We start from the raw sequence: 17,602 nt of genomic DNA on the forward strand, positions 1-17,602 counted from the left end.
CTGCTGGGTGTGATCCAAAAACTAAAAGGAGGAAGAAGAAGAAGAAGAAGAAGAAGAAGAAGAAGAAGAAGAAGAAGAAGAAGAAGAAGAAGAAGAAGAAGAAGAAGAAGAAGAAGAAGGAGGAGGAGGAGGAGGAGGAGGAGGAGGAGGAGGAGGAAGAGGAGAAGGAGGAGAAGGAGGAGAAGGAGATGGAGAAGGAGGAGAAGGAGATGGAGAAGGAGGAGAAGGAGATGCAAAGGAATCATCCAAGCCCTGCCCAAAGAGAAAAGAACTATTAAATAAGAAGAAAAATAAACACATAATCACAATGCTTCAGCCTAGAAGATGTAGCAGAATTTTATTGAGGTTTCTGACTTTTAAAATGCTACAGAGTCATACTGATCGGTCTACACAAAATAACCAACACTTATGAACCAATACTGTCAATTATTGCAAACAGAAAGAAAAACTTAGCAATCTTCATCCTGTCCATCCAGCAGTATTGTAAGAAAATTATACTGTAAGAAACACAGGAGAATAAAAGCTTGCTGAGGATTGGGGCACAATTTTTATATGGGCCCATTAACAGTAGGGGCACATACAAAATAGAAATAAAAAGAAGGAATCCCTGAGATTACATCTTAAAGCATTTGATTCACAGTTATTTTGCATGAAAATTAACTAGGACACTTGACAGGAAACTTTGGATTTACAACTTTTTTTTTTTTTTTTTTTTTGGTTTTTAGATCATACCCGGCAGTGCTCAGGGGTTACTCCTGGCTCTATGCTCAGAAATCGCCCCTGGCAGGCACGGGGGACCATATGGGATGCCGGGATCCGAACTACCAACCTTCTGCATGAAAGGCAAAAAATGCCTTACCTCCATGCTATCTCCCCGGCCCCATGATTTACAACCATTTTCACTGAGCCATAGTAGCTGGTTCAGGTGTATATAAAGCTTAGGGAAAACAGTCTCTCTCACAGGCTGTTCTTTAGAGACAAGGCCTACAATTAAATGCTGCAAAAGAAAAAGAAAATACAGAACTTGCAAACTCAAGAATTCAAGACAGTTGTCTTTGTTGTTTTCCAGGACCCTAGCTTGTGTTGCAGTTTCTATTTTGTTCAACTTTCAGGGCCTTCCCAAAGTGTTCAGAGAGCACCAGTGGTGCTGGGGAGCATCTGATGCTCAGAATCTATCCCAATGCCCTTGCCCTATGAGACATACATTCCAGCCATTTGACCTATCTCCCCAGCCTGTTTTTGCAGGCTTTCTCTAGAGAAATCTGAGCCATTTGCTAAATAATATCAACATTTTCGAAGTAACAACTTTGCCACTAAGTCTAATCACTCACTAGAGAACTATCATAGCTGGGTGTCATTGATTTCACACTGTACCAACTGCAGGACACCAAGAAAATGGGTCATTTAGTTTCCTAACTACAAGGCCTTTCCACGGGAGAGTTCATTAAGATAAAAAGTTGGAACTGAGTTTCCAATCAATTACAGGTTACTTGCAATCTAAAAATCCCAACTTATAAGTCAAAGTAACCAGGGTGGAGCTCAAATGGCAATAGTTTCATGCTATTTATTAATATTGCTTATTATTATTTTAATCTTATTTATTTATTTATTTACTCTTCATCATTACTATTTATTTTGAATTTGGGACCACACCTGAAACTGCGTAGGGCTTACTTATGGCAGTGTTTGGGGAGGGCTATATGCAGTGTTGTGAATAGGGTCATCTATATGTGCCTTAAACCCTGTAGTGTCTCTCTTGCTCTAGAATTACATTGTAAACTGTGGTCATGACCTAGTCCCATGTTTTGGGTTACTAAGAGAGAAGGAATGCACCTTGATTGGAACATGACTTTCCCATTCAGCACTGCTTAAATAAACATAACAGAATGACTGTGCTTCTCATCCTAACTGGAGAGAATAAGGCACTATCCATGTCATTTAAAGACTTAGAGAAGAAAAATCTATTATTTAGAGAGACGTCATTATCACTTAGAGAGAAGGTTAATGTGGGCCCTAGATTAGGTCAACTGCAGTCTGCCTCTCATGAATACTTCCTCATTAGACTAATGATTTCCTTATAGAGCCGCCAGGGGGCATCAAGGCCCCAGATAAAGTCGAGATGCTCCCATTCAGGAAGGAGCTTGCTGTACACCAAGTTGGGGAGTTTGGACAGGAGCATCAAGACATCTTTGGTGTCTGCGAGAGTGTCGTGACCCCCACTCCAGACAGCAATGGGCACGTTCATGTCGCTCACATTGTAAATGGGAGGACTACTCTAGAATTAAGACAAATGACAAACTGTGGTTAGTTTCAGATTGCAAAAACATAATCCACACAACTCTCATTCATGACTCAACACATTGGCCCTAAGGAACAATCAAGACCCAAAGTGGAAAAATTATTGTTTATCTTTAAACTTACTTTCATTCAGAATAAAGAAAAATTGAGCCTACAGTGAAAGAAAGGCAACTAGACTCATTTGCAGTTTTGATGCTGACCTGGTGACAGTTTGAGAGACAAGAAGGAAGGCACCATTCTTTCACTGAGCTCAGAGAAGGGACTCAAATAAGTCAATAGCCCAGGGTGCATGGAATCAAAGGCTCCCACTTCCCCTCCCTCTGAAGTATTAACATAAGTGATAAGAAATTATCTTGCTCTCAGCTTTCTCACCATAGAGTAAGACTATTTCCCACCTGCTGTAAGAATTAAATAAGAAAAAAGAAAACTTGAGCCAAGTGCTTCAACCTTAAGGGCTCTTAGCGCTTAAAAGAAAGTGGCCATTTACAAGTGAAAGAAAAAGCTTAAGGGGTGTAGCTTGGCCAATTCTCTCCCCAGTTACCAGGTCTGAGATTGTTCTAAATCAAGTTATAAGTAAATATAAATCTAGTTATAAATCAGTCTGTGCCTGATAATTATAAATGCTGTGTTAGGAAGGGGGCTCTTCCATCTTTATCACCTGCCCCACTACTGGGGGGTCTGGAATGGAGAAGGCAAACAAGAAAGGAAGAGGACACCATCTTCTCAAACATTCCCCCATACCTGAGCCCTACCCAAACCCTTGACTACTTGGCCAGCTCCCTTGATAAAATTCTGAATCCCATTTTACTTCTGAAGCTTCTGCAGACTCACCTGGTTGTAATGAAAGTAATTCTTGCCCCGACTTCCCCAGTCATAGGCTTGTAACTGGTGAAACCTATATGTCTAAAGAGAAGATCATTTGGAGAAAAATTAGAATTTAACATAAATTGGACATAATTTTGACATAGAACATAACATAAGTAGGAGATAGACTACTAGATGTAACCATGTTCTCAGAAATCAATTTTTTTCTCAATACCCAGAATTACACTTCAATTTCAAACTGCCATTTAAGAGAAACGGCTCTATTTTCTTCATTATTAAACAATTCAATTTCTCAGTGAATGTCTGAAAAGCTACATCACAAATATTATGAACTATTGTAATCAAAAGTCATGCCCTGTGCATAAAATTTATAGCGAAATACCAAAATTTGAGTCCAACTTTTTCAAAGCATTAGGTGTCTTACTTAGAAAAGAAATGCATGTTACATACTATATTAATAAATCTTATATATGAATTGCTAATGATATGATCAATAGAGTGCTAAATTGACATGTTAATTTTATTATTTATTTGCATATATTACTAGCAATACAATATTGTGAGTTAATATTCATTTATGTATGAGAACATATAATATTGCCTTTACTAGATGCAATACTATTTTGATATTTTTATTGATTTAACCATATTTCTTAAATATAAGGAGTAGCATAATCAGCCAATTTATACTGCATACCAACACAATTATATCTAATTGGGAATATTAGCTATGATGTATAACAAATGAAGCTATTCAGTCCATGTTCTTCCTTGAACATGTTTCTCACTTATCTCTAAGTCTCTTTGCTTTTTCCACTCTAGTGAACCCCCATTTTTGTTTGTTTGTTTGTTTGTTTGTTTGTTTTGGGGCCACACCCATTGACGCTCAGTGGTTACTCCTGGCTATTTGGTCAGAAATCGCTCCTGGATTGGGGGGACCATATGGGACGCAGGGGATCAAACCGTTGTCCGTCCTAGGCTAGCACTTGCAAGGCAGATACCTTACCTCTAGCACTACCACTCCACCCCACCCCATGTTTTTTAAACACAAAAATAAACTTCTGGGGCTAGAGATACAGTACAGCAGTAGGGCATTTGTCTTACATGCTGCCAACCCAGGATAGACCTGGGTTCAATTTCCAGCATCTCATATGGTCCCCGAGCCTGCCAGTAGCAATTTCTGAGCACAGAGCCAGGAGTAATCTCTGAATGACACCAGGTGTGTCCCAAAAACAAAAAAAATTAACAAAAAGTATCTCACTTCACAAAAAATTACTATGAAATTTAAATTTATGAGTTTTTATAACAGTGATATTGAATTAAGAAAAAAAATTTATTTGGGGTCCGGAGCAATGGAATAGCATTTGCCTCACACCCAGGACAGACCTGGGTTTGATCCCTGGAGCCTCATTATGTGGTTTTTCTAGCTAGGAGCGATTTCTGAGCGCAATACCAGGAGTAGCTCTGAGCGTCACCAGATGTGGCCCAAAAACTAAAAAAAAAAATTATTTGGGGGGTTCTTTTTTGTTTGTTCTACGGCCCAACAAAAATTATTTTAAAAATATCAAAAAATGCAAATTCATCTATCTCCCCAAATTGAAAATGTGTAAAAAAAATTAGATTCAAAATTGGCAAACCAAAAGTATTAGAAGCTGTGTTGAAGTGTTGGCCATGTAGTGTCATAAGGTAAAAAGAAAAATGAAGGGGCCAGGCGGTGGCGCTGGAGGTAAGGTGCCTGCCTTGCCTGCGCTAGCCTAGGACGGACCGCGGTTCGATCCCCCGGAGTCCCATATGGTCCCCCAAGAAGCCAGGAGCAACTTCTGAACGCATAGCCAGGAGTAACCCCTGAGCGGCACAGGGTGTGGCCCAAAAACAAAAAAAAAAAAAAGAAAAATGAAGATATTCTTTGTCAGAATGGCTTTTGATTTTTGTGACAGTTCACAATTTACTATTTTTACTTACAAATAATGTTAAGTGGGTAAAGTCAAAATATGAAACTGATTATTACCCATACCTAGATCATATGCAAATGAAAATCAGGAAGAAATGGTCACACTAAAATAAACCACTTTAAAACTTAAAATTATTTTAAGTCTTGAAAGTCTTAAAAATATGCCTCCCTTTTAATCCTATATCCAAAAAATTGCCCAGTGTATGAAGCTAGAACTCCAAATCAAGTCAAAAACTCTAATGACACCATCATCATGCAATAATAAGTTCAAACAGTGAAAACCTGTCCTTGATAATCATCTGCTATGTCATTTGCTATGTATTCTTAAAACTTTATTTAAACACTGCATTACACAATTTTTCATAATAAAGTTGTATTAGGTATTCAACGTTACAAAACCAATCTCTACCAGTGTGATCTTCCCTCCATCAGGTCCCCAGTTTCTCGCCCTCCCTCCATGCTTGCCTCTCGACCATGCACAAAATAATTTACTTTATATTGCTTTGTTCAACAAAATGACAACTGGAATTGTCCAAAAATAGTGCAGTAAAAGGAAAGTTGTGAAAAGTGTTCTATATCACACTGGTGTTATTAAAGTCATTGTCTGAGGAGTCACTGAGCTGTGTGTTGCTATTCGAACCTTCTGTGTTATTGCTTCTTTGCTTATTGAGCTTAGTAGGTTTCTATGCAACCTTTCCATCTAATTTACTGAGTTCCTCCTAGTCTATCATTATTGTGAAATTTGGAGATGTTTATGGCAGAGATTGTCAATTGCCCCCCACTCTCCAGTTCCCACCAGCGTTGGATCTTCTTCCCTTCAGTGACAGAAAAGTCCGACAATTTTCCCCAAGCCTGGTTTCCTTCTCTAGTAAAGAAACTGTATTCCTCATGAGCTTCCTTCCTGTTGGCTCCAACTGACATGCTCCAACTAACTTCAAGCCAGTACAAGTGGGAAGTCCTCACCTCTTCTTTCCAGGAGCACTGGATAAAGAGGGTTGAAATAACAGTAGGAGCTTGAAGCCTGCCCCAGTTCTACTATCAAGAACGTAGACTTGAAATAAAGACATTCTGTAACATACAACCTGGTTGCTGGGGCTGTCCCATTCTCAAGGGCCCTTGAAAGGCCATCTGGTCTACTCATTTACACTTTGCTGAGAAAAGCCACCACTACCACCACCACCACCACATGAACTTCAAGGGTCACTGACATAGCTCACATAGCTCAACCTTGAAGCACAACTGAAATTAGGCCTTTCTTAGAAACATCTGTTAATAGGGCAAAATGCCCAGAAAGGTTGAGTACATAAAGAAAAGCAAAGACTTGAGTTCGAGTGTTTGTAATCTTGAGTATTTTGGAAGGTCCTTCCTTAAGACGTAAGGGTACAACTTCTGAGGATGACTTCAGAAGGGCATGACTGACGGGCCCACATTCCACATGTACCTCTTCTAACCAATGTAAAACTCACATCAAGTCACAGATAATCAAAATGGGATCTCAATTCGGGGTAAATGTTGCAGATCCTTCCTGGTCCTTAAAACCACATCTGGTTGGTGATGAATCACAAGTTTACTCAGGATATCTAAGAATATTAGTGGTTCCTCAACCCAGCTGGGTAAAAGAATCTTCTAAACAGTCTTTTTCAAAAATACAAATAATGAATATCTAATAAGTACAACAACAGAGTGAATCTCAAAATCATTAGGCTGAATTAAAAAAATTCAATAAAAACAAGAATTCCGTTTAAGGAGTCCAGTTGATGGGGGATGGAAAGATGGGGGGTTGATATTTATAAATATATAAATTTACCATCTTGGGCCAGAGTGATAGAACAGCAGAAAGGCATTTGTCTTGCACATGGTCAACCCAGGACAGACCCAGATTGGACCCGGGTTTGATCTTTGGCACCCATTATGGTCCCCCGAACCTGCCAGGGGTGATTTCTGAGTGCAGAGTCAGGAGTAGCCACTGGACACCTCCGAGTCTGGCCTAACCTCCCCACAAAAAAATTTACCATCTTGAGATTAGTAACAGTTTTTCAGACATAGATCTATGCAAATCATACTAAACAGCTCACCTAAAATAAAAGGAACTTAAAGCTCAATTTTTTTTCTTTTTTCTCTTAAAAAAAGATACAGACTTTTCTGATCCAAATGAATTTTTCTTCACCAAATGAGTTAGATCTCTAGTCTTTGTTTTTGAAAGTCTGAACTGGTAGCCAGACCAAATAATTTATCACATACTCACCTCCCCCTTCCTTAAATATTTTATTAAAATATTTTATTAAAAGTATGTTTTAAAAGCCATACATAAACTCTCAAACAGCCTGTGATTGGCTAGTGCTTGGAAACTACTGTATAAAACTAGCAAAAATAATTTTTAGGGGCTAGAGAGATAAAGGATAGAGAGATAGATAGTGGGTAATGAGGCATTTTCTAATACATGGTCAACTGGCATTCCATCCCCATATCCCATATGGTCCCCCAAAACATACCAGTAGTGATCCCTGAGTACAGAGCTAGGAATAAGCCCTGAGTACCACTAAGTATAACTCAAAAATATGTGATATTACATATTTTTAAAAAGAGTAGGAGAGAGGAATTGCACAAAAATCCATCCTTAAGAAGGAAAATGCCCCTGTCATATTATCGGGTTAAAGATAATCCTTCAAATTAGAGAATAGCTAGTAAAAAAATTAATCTACTTCCACAACTACTATTTCATCTGAATCTTTAACCACATTTTTCTAAAACTATATGCATTATATCTATCTGAAATTATAAATATATATATATTTCTAAATTATATAAAAAGCTGTTTTCTCTTTTCCTATATATAATTTCGAGGTTTGCTAAGATGATGAACGTATATTACTTTTCTAAGATGACATAAAACAATTAAAACACTCAGCAGCAGGGGCTGAAGTAATATCATAGCAGTGTGTTACTTGCACAGAGTTACTTAGCATTCTATTTATTGGTCCCCAGAGCACTGCCAGGAGTGATTCATAAGTGCAGAGTCAGGAATAACCCCTAAGAATTGTGGGATATGACCCAAAAACAAACAAACCAAGAAGGCTCAGGAGGTTCAGGGTCCTCACCAGCAGTTTTTGGACAACTAAACAAGTTGTTCTAAATTGCAAGGCTCAAGGATTCAATGCTTCTCGAGCCCTGTGGTGCCAGGGATTGCTCAGGTCACCCCCACTTCCCCATTCATGCTTGAAGGACTCAAGGGCTGCACCCAGCATTGCTTATGAAACTGGATGATGCCAGGAATTGAGCACAGGTGAGATGTATGTTAGTCATGTACCCTAACTGCTATGCTATCTCCCATCCCCTCAAAACTCTTTAAAGGTAGTAGTATCTACTACAACAATGATGGTTGGAAATAATCACTCTGGGCAAGGACTTGGTGCTGAATAGAAGTAAAGTGATATATATTATATACCTTCAGTAACGATATTGCAAAATACAATATCTAGAAAAAATAAACGATATGACTGAAACCCAACTACAAACATGCTTGTAATCATGGTGCTTAAATAAAGATTTTTTTAAAATATAAAAAACAAAAGGAAAGGAGAGGGGGGGAGGGAGAGAGAGAGAGAGAAAGAAGAAAAATGTCTATCTCAGAGGCAGGCAGGAGAAAGGGCAGTGGGACGGCAACAGGGAAACTGGGGGCACTGGTGGCAGAAAATGTGAACTGGTGAAGAATGTTGGGTACTGTATAATTGAAACTCAATCATGAATAATTTTATAACTGTTTATCTCATGGTGATTCAATTAAAATTTATTAAGGTTTTAAAAAAAAAAAAGTAGTGGTGCCTGGGCTGAGGATGGCTCAGCTTTAGAGTAGTAGTTTTACATATCTGAGGCCCTGAGTTTGACCCCCAGTATCTCAGAAGACAAAAAAAGACCAGTGTCTCCCATTTTTGTACATGAATTACTTCACTCTCATTTTTCCCTACATTTCAGTCATTTCCTGGATTAATGATGAAATAGCAGTGTCTATCTCAAAAACTGACCTAAAATATGGCCTTATGAAGAACAGAAATAATCTATATCTTGCTGTAAGAGTCTAATGAAGTAGAAGAAGGAAGAGAAAGCAAATGTGGACATAACATTAGCTGTTTAGTAAAGCAGTTTGTCCAGAAGGAAACAGAAGTCACACAATAACAGGAACCAGGAGTGGTGGGAAGAAACCAGCTCCAATCAGAAAACCAACTTTCAGTTCTGTAAGGGCTCACAGAGAGGGACTTTACAAAGCACAGGTAAAATAAAATCTCAATGCACGGTACCCTTTCATTAACAATAGTGCATACCACAGTGTCTAAAACTAAAAAAATAAAAGATGAGAGAAAGTGATTGAGAGAGAAAAGAGAGAGATCGAGAAAGAGAGAGGAGTTAAATACCTGCCCCAGAGGCAGGCAAGGGGGAGAGGGGAGGAAAACTGAGGACATTGGTGGTGGGAAATGTGAACGGGTGAAGGGAGGTGTACATTGTAAGAGTGAAATCCAATCTTGAGCAACTATCACAGCGTTTAAATAAAAGGAAATAAAAGAGAAAAAAAAAGAAAAGAAAATCCTAGCGTGTTAGGATCTTACACAACTCCCTGGAATGCTTGCTTACCTGACGCCAATGGAAGAGATTTTGCATAGAAGTTCCAGCAGGATTGTGTGCTGCATAAACCGCTACTCTAGACTATAAAATAATTGTGGAATAAGAAATAAAAATGTTAAGGAGGCTTACAAAATAAACAACTTATTTCGTACTTTAAAACAATATCCGGCTCTACAATATCAAATACTGGAGATTGAGAATGGGAAAAAAATTCTCTGGCTACAAATATGTCTTATAAAGATACAAACAACTAGGGGCCGGAGCAATGGTGCAGTTATAACAGTCACAGGTACTTCTACTATTAAGGAAAAATAATATCATTTTAGAATTCATCTAGAGACTTTATTCTAAAATTCTAAAACCTCTTGCCAAATTTCAACGTGACAAATACCAAAAATCTAGACACTCCAGTTTTCTATTGGCCAATGGTCTCCATTTTGTAAAATAAAACAATTAATGTAATTGTACATGAGATATTTCGCCACTTATTTCATAAACTATAAATGGCTATTCCAAATTTAACACATTTTTTACAAAAAAAAACACCCAAATCACTCAAATAAATATAAATATATTTAAATTGTGATAGATTTCCTCATTCTATAGCTTCCATAGAGGTATAATATAGGAATTTTGCACTGACCAGCTTGTAGATAATAACAAATAGTTTTCTGGGTACTTAGTAAAAGTGACTCTTGCACCTTTTAAATGAAAGACCCTTTAGATGAATTTCTCTCAATCTGTTCCCAACATGTCTTCCTCTGAACTTGTTTTGTTCCTGTGTGCCCTTGTTTTACTCGTTGACAGCCTAGTTTCAAGCTATGTCCACATTCACACCTTCGATGCCCCTGGAATATCCTAATAATCCATAAAGGGCCCATATTCCTACTTCCACCATTGGTGATTGACAAACATTGTTTAAAAGATCTCACATGATCAATCGCCACCTGCCCACTTTCTCCAAAACAAAAAGAAACATTAACTCAGCAAATAAAATCACTGAAAGTTTAAGGCAAGTCAATATAAGTAAGCATACCATATTTAGGTTTCTCTCGTTGAATCCACAGATAACAAAGAAGAGGTTTCCACAAAGCTCCTTCAGAACAACATGAGTGCAAACATGGGCACTCATCCACTTTATAAAGTTATTCTGGGGAAGAAACTCTTTGGTCCCCAGTATGTCCTGAAAAATAAAAAGTCATTCATGACTATCTGAGCATCGCATCCTGGTACACAAGCCTACGTGGTCTACCTTTATAGCACAAACAAGTACCAAGGGACATCACAAATGACCTCAGAAAGAAACCAGTTCAGACTCAGACATGTTGGTGAAATCTTCATTATTGTGAAGATGACCACGCAGGAGTTATTTAGTCTTCAGATAAAAAAAAAAGAGAGAGAGAGAGAGACAGAAATAAAATCCATTTACTACAGACGAGGGTGAAGCGTCTTGCTCTTCCCAGAGTCACTCTCACCACACTCCACTGGGTAAGTAGTAATCTTCTAAAAAAGAGTCCTAGCTGTGATTGATCATCAGTGTAGCTACAAAATCCAGGCCACTGCCTGAATTTAGTGCTTTTTAAGAAAGTATTGTGACAAAACCATATACAACACAAAACTTGGCTTTATAAAATCATTTTAGGTGTCTAATGCAGCAGTATTAAGTAAATTCATACCATCAGCCACTAGCCATCTCTGGAACTTTTCCAAGATCTCAAACCCAACTCCGTACCTACTGACCCATATTTCTCCATTGCCCTGCCCTTGTATTGCCTACTTTTATATGGAAAGTTTGGTAGGTTTTGGTTTGGGTTTTAGTTTAGGGATATACCTAGTGGCATTCAGGAGTTATTCCTGGCCCAGGACTCAGGAATTACTCCTGGCAGTGCTCAGAGAACCATATGAGATACTGGGATTTGAACTCAAGTCAGCCAAGTGCAAGGAAAATGCTATATCCATTGTGCTATTATTGTCCTGGCCCCTATATATAAAGTTTTACGGGATGATAGCCATACTAGTTTCTCTATTGTCTTTGATTGTTCTCTGTTAAGATGGCAAAGTCAGGTAACTGCAACCTGACTTTTTGAAACCAAAGGCCTACCATACCCCCCCAAAAATTCATGATAAACTTAATAGAGTTTGCCAATTCTATCTAAATTAATCTCAAGCCATCAGCACTCAACCTATGCTTTTCCAGTGCAATCACTCTACCTGCCAGGCAATCTCTTCATACTAACTAGCGCAAGGGAAAAAGTAAAGATCTTTCTTATGAAAGAAATGAACCCAAATGAAGTCCTCTTATAAGTTATACTTTTTTTAACCCTACATGGACAAGTAGAAGTAAACAACTAAATGTACAGAAAGTAGTTTATAGGTTGAATTATGCACCTTCCCAAATAAAATGATATTGTTGAAGTCAAGCCCCCTCCCAGTATCTCAAAAAGTGAAGTAATTTTGAGACAGGGTCTACATAGAAGTAATAAACTTAGGTGAGGTCATTAAAATAATAATGCAACATGGAATATGTAATATTCATGTAATATGACAAGAGTTTTTAAAGAATGACAAGTTTTGGCCATAGACACACTAACAGAATAATACCAAAAATGACGGTAGATTTGAATGTAGAATTGAGACTATCATGCAAAGCAGGAAGGAGGTGGTGACACAGAGACAGTGAAAGACATTCTTGGGTACTTTGGTACTGATGAAGGTGCAATAACTTCATCAAAAACATGAAAGTTAAAACTATTTCACTATTTACCAAATAACAATATTTACTCAAAAGAAATGATGGCAGAAATCACGATGTTTTGTCATTTCCCTAAGAGCCAGCAAAATGTCAAAGTAAGAGAAATGTGGAAAAGACTCTTCACTGACGTTCTAAAATAAGACAAAAATGTAAGAGTGAAAGAGTGGATGGAAAATGATCTGTAGCCTCAGTGTTAGGCTAGGAATACTAAGTGCTGTGGTGCCCTGGAGAGTCTGTACTCAGCCTAATGTGTACAAGTGCCTTGTGGTCAAGAAGCTTCCTTACCCCACTCCACCCCAAAATTATCACCTTTCAGGACTGTGCTATTTATCATTTGTAACAATAATTAAATGAATAACGTTGCATGGGCCAACCTCAAAGCCTCTTCTTCACAATGATAGTTTGGTAGAGGTAGAGGTCATCTGACCTCGACAAATCCACCTCTTGCAAAATAGTCAACCAATACGACCAAAAACAGAAATCAGTGCCCAGAACACTTTTCTCCAGACAATGATCCACTGGGGTATGAAGGGTTAATTAGGAAGTCACATGCAGAGAAGGTCATACAACATAAAAAGTTAATATAAGGGTGATACATTATATGATATATGATACATTACATTATATGATGCTATAATAGATGATAACTATTATACAAAGAAACTCCTACTAAACATGACAATAGAATGATGCATCATTGACTTAAAGTCAGCTTTCTTTTCATTATTGCTATTTGCAGTGCTAAGGATCAAGCCCAAGACCTCATGTATGCAAGGAATAACTTCTCCATCTAAGCCAGATCCTACACCACGCCATTTTATGGAAGAAATCTGAATGTAGAATGGAGACTATCAAGCAAAGCAGGAAGGAGGTGGTGAACAGAGATAGTAGAAGACAATCTTGGGTACTTTGGTCCCGATGAAGGTGCAATAACTTCATCAAAAACATGAACATTAAAACTATTTTAACTATTTACCAAATAACAATATTTGAGAGAGAGCGGCAAAAATGACTTGTGAAGTTGACTTCAAAACTATCATTACAAATTGCTGCAGTACATACTACTGAAAACTCTTATCAAAGCAGGATAGTATATGCAGAAAAGAGGAAAAATTTGCCTGACTCATTCACAGGTCTGCTCATATCCATCTCTGTGCCTTTATGATTTATAACTGCACTCAGAGAAAAAAATCAGAGAAGATCCTTAACTCTCATGGGAGCCACATAATACTTCCTAAAGCAGCTAATGTACAAGCTTAATAAAGATCTAATTTTTCACTTTGAAACTTTCTCAGATTATTATAGAACAACATGGTCTAGAACATTGAGCCCCTTCATTTATTCAACCAACATATATTAGAACCAGTAGATACTATTAAAAATGCATACTGGCTCTGTGGGTTCTAAACAATAACACAGTTGGTAGGGCACTTGCATTGTATGCAGCTGACCTGAACTGATTCAATCCCTGGCATCTCATATGGTTCCCAGAGCCTGCCAGGAGTAATTTCTGAGCCAGGAATAACCCTCGAGTGCTGCCAAATCCTGCAGGCCCTGAGTTCTACTCAAGGTTAAGCAAAAAAAAAAAAAAAAAAAAAAAAAAAAAAAAAAAAAAAAAAAAAACAAGCATCTCAGAGGTGAAAGAATTATATTTTTATAAAGCGACTAAATCATAATTTCCAAAGATTAAATTAAAAACATTCCTATGACACAGCAGTTTCTTTTCTTTATACTTATCCTAGGGGTATACCCAAAGGAGGACACAGGAAAGAGAAACAGCAAACGAGCAATAAACTAAATGTCTACCAGAAGAGTCTGACTACATAAGAAGCAGTCCCTCATAAAGAAAAACTTATGAAAAATTCCAGAGAATGTGATGGCATTTTATGATATAACATAATAGCTCTCCTGGAGTTAAAAAAAATGCATATAATTCCTCTGATGGATTAAGTCTTCAGATTTGCAAAAGAAACATGTGGAGTAGGAGGAGAAGAAAAGAAAAAATACCTTCAAGAGAAATTCTGGAATATGTTCAAGTTTAACCAGGGGACTAGTGGCGAATTTGAGGGAAGCCACGGGACCCAGCGCAAAAAACATCTTGATCTTTTTAGCCAGCTCAGGGTTGCGTGAAAATGCTATAAAACCTGTGGAAATAAAATAAGAACAGAAATTCCACTTGTGGAGGGAGTTTCTCTGTAAAGGTGAGGGCAAAATGGGGTTTTGCCATAAAGCCCTCTAAAGAAACAAGCAAAAAATATGTTTTCAGGGACTCTGACTAATCAATAAATGAAGGCCTGAGGTTGGAAAATAAAACCCAGGAATGCAAGGGACCTAGGAGCAGATAGTTGTCCTTATTCTTTCTTGACCTAAGACAAAACTGTATTTTTGTTTTGTTTTGTTTTGTTTTGTTTTGGGGGGGGCACACTTGATGCTGCTCAGGGGGGTTACTCCTGGCTATGCACTCAGAAATCTCTCCTGGCATAGGGGACCATATGGAACTTCAGGGGAAGAAACCGAGGTCCATCCTGGGCAGCAGCGTGCAAGGCAAATGCTATATTGCTGTGCTATGGCTCTGGCCTCTACAAAACTATATTTTTAACATTTTCACCCCATCCCACACTCTTGCCCTAACATCCTCATCCACCCTCCTCATGCCCATACACAGTAATGACCTCATTTCCGCTGTGGAAAGCATGAAAATGACAGGCAGGTGAGGCCTCTCTCCAGCTCACAAGTCATGGCTTTCTGGATGACAGGGCACACTGGGGATCTTTATCCACTCTCATTCCTACCCCTCCATAGTCTACACACTTCTCTGCCTGTGAAGGAACTACTCTAGTCAGCTAGGTTATTTTTTGGAGGGTGGGGGTCCTATATTTCACTGTTAGTCCTTAATTGGAAAAGATGGGAGGGCAGTCTAGATCCCAGTCTTGCCTCACTCACTATCTTGCTGAAATTTCTGGCAAATGATTTTTCATTTTTATATTACACTCTTAAGAACACATGTCAACTTGAATAAAGATGTTCTGTCAGCTTTCAAACTGCTACATACATACCTATTGTGGTGCCTTGAGAGTGACCTACGTAATACAATTGTTCTTGGCCAGTTTTCTTCAGAATAAAGTCAACAATAGCTGGTAAGTCATACTCTGCCATTTCATCATAACTGTAATACAAAAAGCAAAAAAAAAAAAGGAGGGAGTTGTGTCTCATTGATATATTGCATACAAATAAAAGGGCACACTGAGAATAATTGTGCGATTTGATTATTTATATTGCAAACCAAATGTAGCTTGGAAAAACAGTACCAAGGCCAAGATGCAGAATTAATTGGCCAGCCTGTAGAGGCCTTCTTAGGGCTCCTCTTCATTGTACTTCCCAAGATAAACATTATCTTCATGTTTCACAGCATGATTCTAAATTTCAGGCCACACCTGGCAACTACTCAGGGGTTACTCCTGGCTTTGCATTTAGCAATCATGCTTAAGTGATTTGAGAGACCATCTAGGATGCTGGTGGTCAAACCCAGGTCAGCTACATACAAAGCAAGCACGTTACAGTCCCCATTTTAACCAATTTTAAACTTCTCTATAAATGAAATGGAAGACTAGGTATTTGTCTGCCTCAAGCTTCATCCAAATTGTCACCTTTTATCAACCTATTGTGGAAGGTTGTTTATTCTGTCCATAGGTCACACTTAAATTATCCATTTTCTGTTGAAGCACATTTGACAATTTCCAATTTTTCACTATTACAAATGGCATGATAATATATTCATGTATATCTGTACGTTTTGACAAAAGTGTCCCTACATAGGTGTCATGTCCGTGGCTATTATACAAAGGAGAGGAAGGAGCCAGCAGGAATTCCCAGCTCGGGCTGTTTCTGAGTCTGCTACCAAGATCTAAGCCCATGCTTGATATGTGAGTGAATGAGTCATCCCTGAATTGATCTGTGACTGTTGGTTACAAGGATACTGTGCCAGACTCTCCCTACGGCCCCTCCTTTCAGCCTCCAAAGAGCTTATGACACAAGTATTTCATGTCCTGACTTTGCAAAAAAGAGAACAGATTGGGAGGGAATTTATGCAACATGTCAAATACCATAGAGTGATTAGTTGGTACATTCAGGAAAGAGGAGAATTTCCAGAAATTCTAAAGTGAACATTTAGAGCTTGTTTATCCAGTTTATCTATGTTTACCATGTCCCCACATAATAAATGCCAAAATAAAATATCCCTGATATTTTTAAACAGAATTATGAAATGGAATTTATTAAAAGGAATTATTTACTCATAATTTACTCTGCTGATATTCATTCAATTCCTAATAATTTAAAACTTGCACAAGCCATCACTGTCACTCTCCAAACTACATTTCCCTACCTGCAGAGACCTGTCTCCTTGTGTATCTGCAAAGAGCGTACTAAGGGAATAAAGTCTGTATTCAACTATACCTGAAGGCCCAGAACTCTTCCTGAGAAACTGAGAGTGTCTTGTGTTTCCGAGACCAGGTGTTTCCCCGACTGTTGGACAGCCACACGTCAAAACCAGCATCAGCCAAAATGAAGCCCAGGCTGTTGTTGGGCAGGGTTGTAACCCAATTACTGGAATCTGCCAGCAAACCATGCTGCAGTAAAACCACTGGTCTAGAACCTAGAAAACATACAAGTTTAGGAGTTAGCACCTAGCTTCAAAGCAAGCATGAAAGGCAAATATCATAGGATCACACTAAAATATAAAGAAAGCAGGGTCAAATTGATAGTATAGCAGCAGGTAAGGGACTTGCTTTGCATGCAGATGACCCGGATTCAATTCCCAACACCCCATTTGGTCCCCTAATCCCCACCATAAGTAATCCCTAAACACAGAGCCAGGTGTAAGCCCTGAGCACCACCAGGTATGTCCCCACTAACCCCCAAAAAAAGTTAAAAAATAGAGGAAGTAAGATATTCTTTAAAAACACTAGTACAATGTCTACAAAGGTAGCAGTGAAATTGGGCTCTTTTGTCTAGAAGTAGTTGTACAGACATAACCATCAAAAACTGTCTTGTTATATTCTTAAGAACATATGGAATGGAATATATTTATACATTTCTTTGATAATATTTCCCACAATGTACTTATCAAAATACAGCAAAATTTAAAAAATAACAAGGTT

The 17,602-nt window shown here is 38.3% G+C and overlaps 1 protein-coding gene across 1 annotated transcript in view; it reads right to left on the bottom strand.

Moving 5' to 3' along the window:
- Nucleotides 1–311: 311 nt before the first annotated feature.
- LIPA (lipase A, lysosomal acid type) overlaps nucleotides 312–17,602 on the bottom strand; it is a 35,685-nt gene continuing 18,394 nt past the window's right edge. Inside the window, exons 4-10 of the mRNA XM_049764642.1 lie at nucleotides 16,899–17,097; nucleotides 15,500–15,609; nucleotides 14,451–14,587; nucleotides 10,728–10,874; nucleotides 9,701–9,772; nucleotides 3,130–3,201; nucleotides 312–2,275 (exon numbers count right to left, since the gene is read on the bottom strand). Coding sequence (XP_049620599.1) covers nucleotides 2,042–2,275; nucleotides 3,130–3,201; nucleotides 9,701–9,772; nucleotides 10,728–10,874; nucleotides 14,451–14,587; nucleotides 15,500–15,609; nucleotides 16,899–17,097 — 971 coding nt within the window. The 3' untranslated portion in view covers nucleotides 312–2,041. The remainder of the gene's footprint in view (nucleotides 2,276–3,129; nucleotides 3,202–9,700; nucleotides 9,773–10,727; nucleotides 10,875–14,450; nucleotides 14,588–15,499; nucleotides 15,610–16,898; nucleotides 17,098–17,602) is intronic.

The sequence above is a fragment of the Suncus etruscus genome, chromosome 17 (genome assembly GCF_024139225.1).
Source record: "Suncus etruscus isolate mSunEtr1 chromosome 17, mSunEtr1.pri.cur, whole genome shotgun sequence".
In the NCBI taxonomy this organism is placed as follows: domain Eukaryota; kingdom Metazoa; phylum Chordata; class Mammalia; order Eulipotyphla; family Soricidae; genus Suncus; species Suncus etruscus.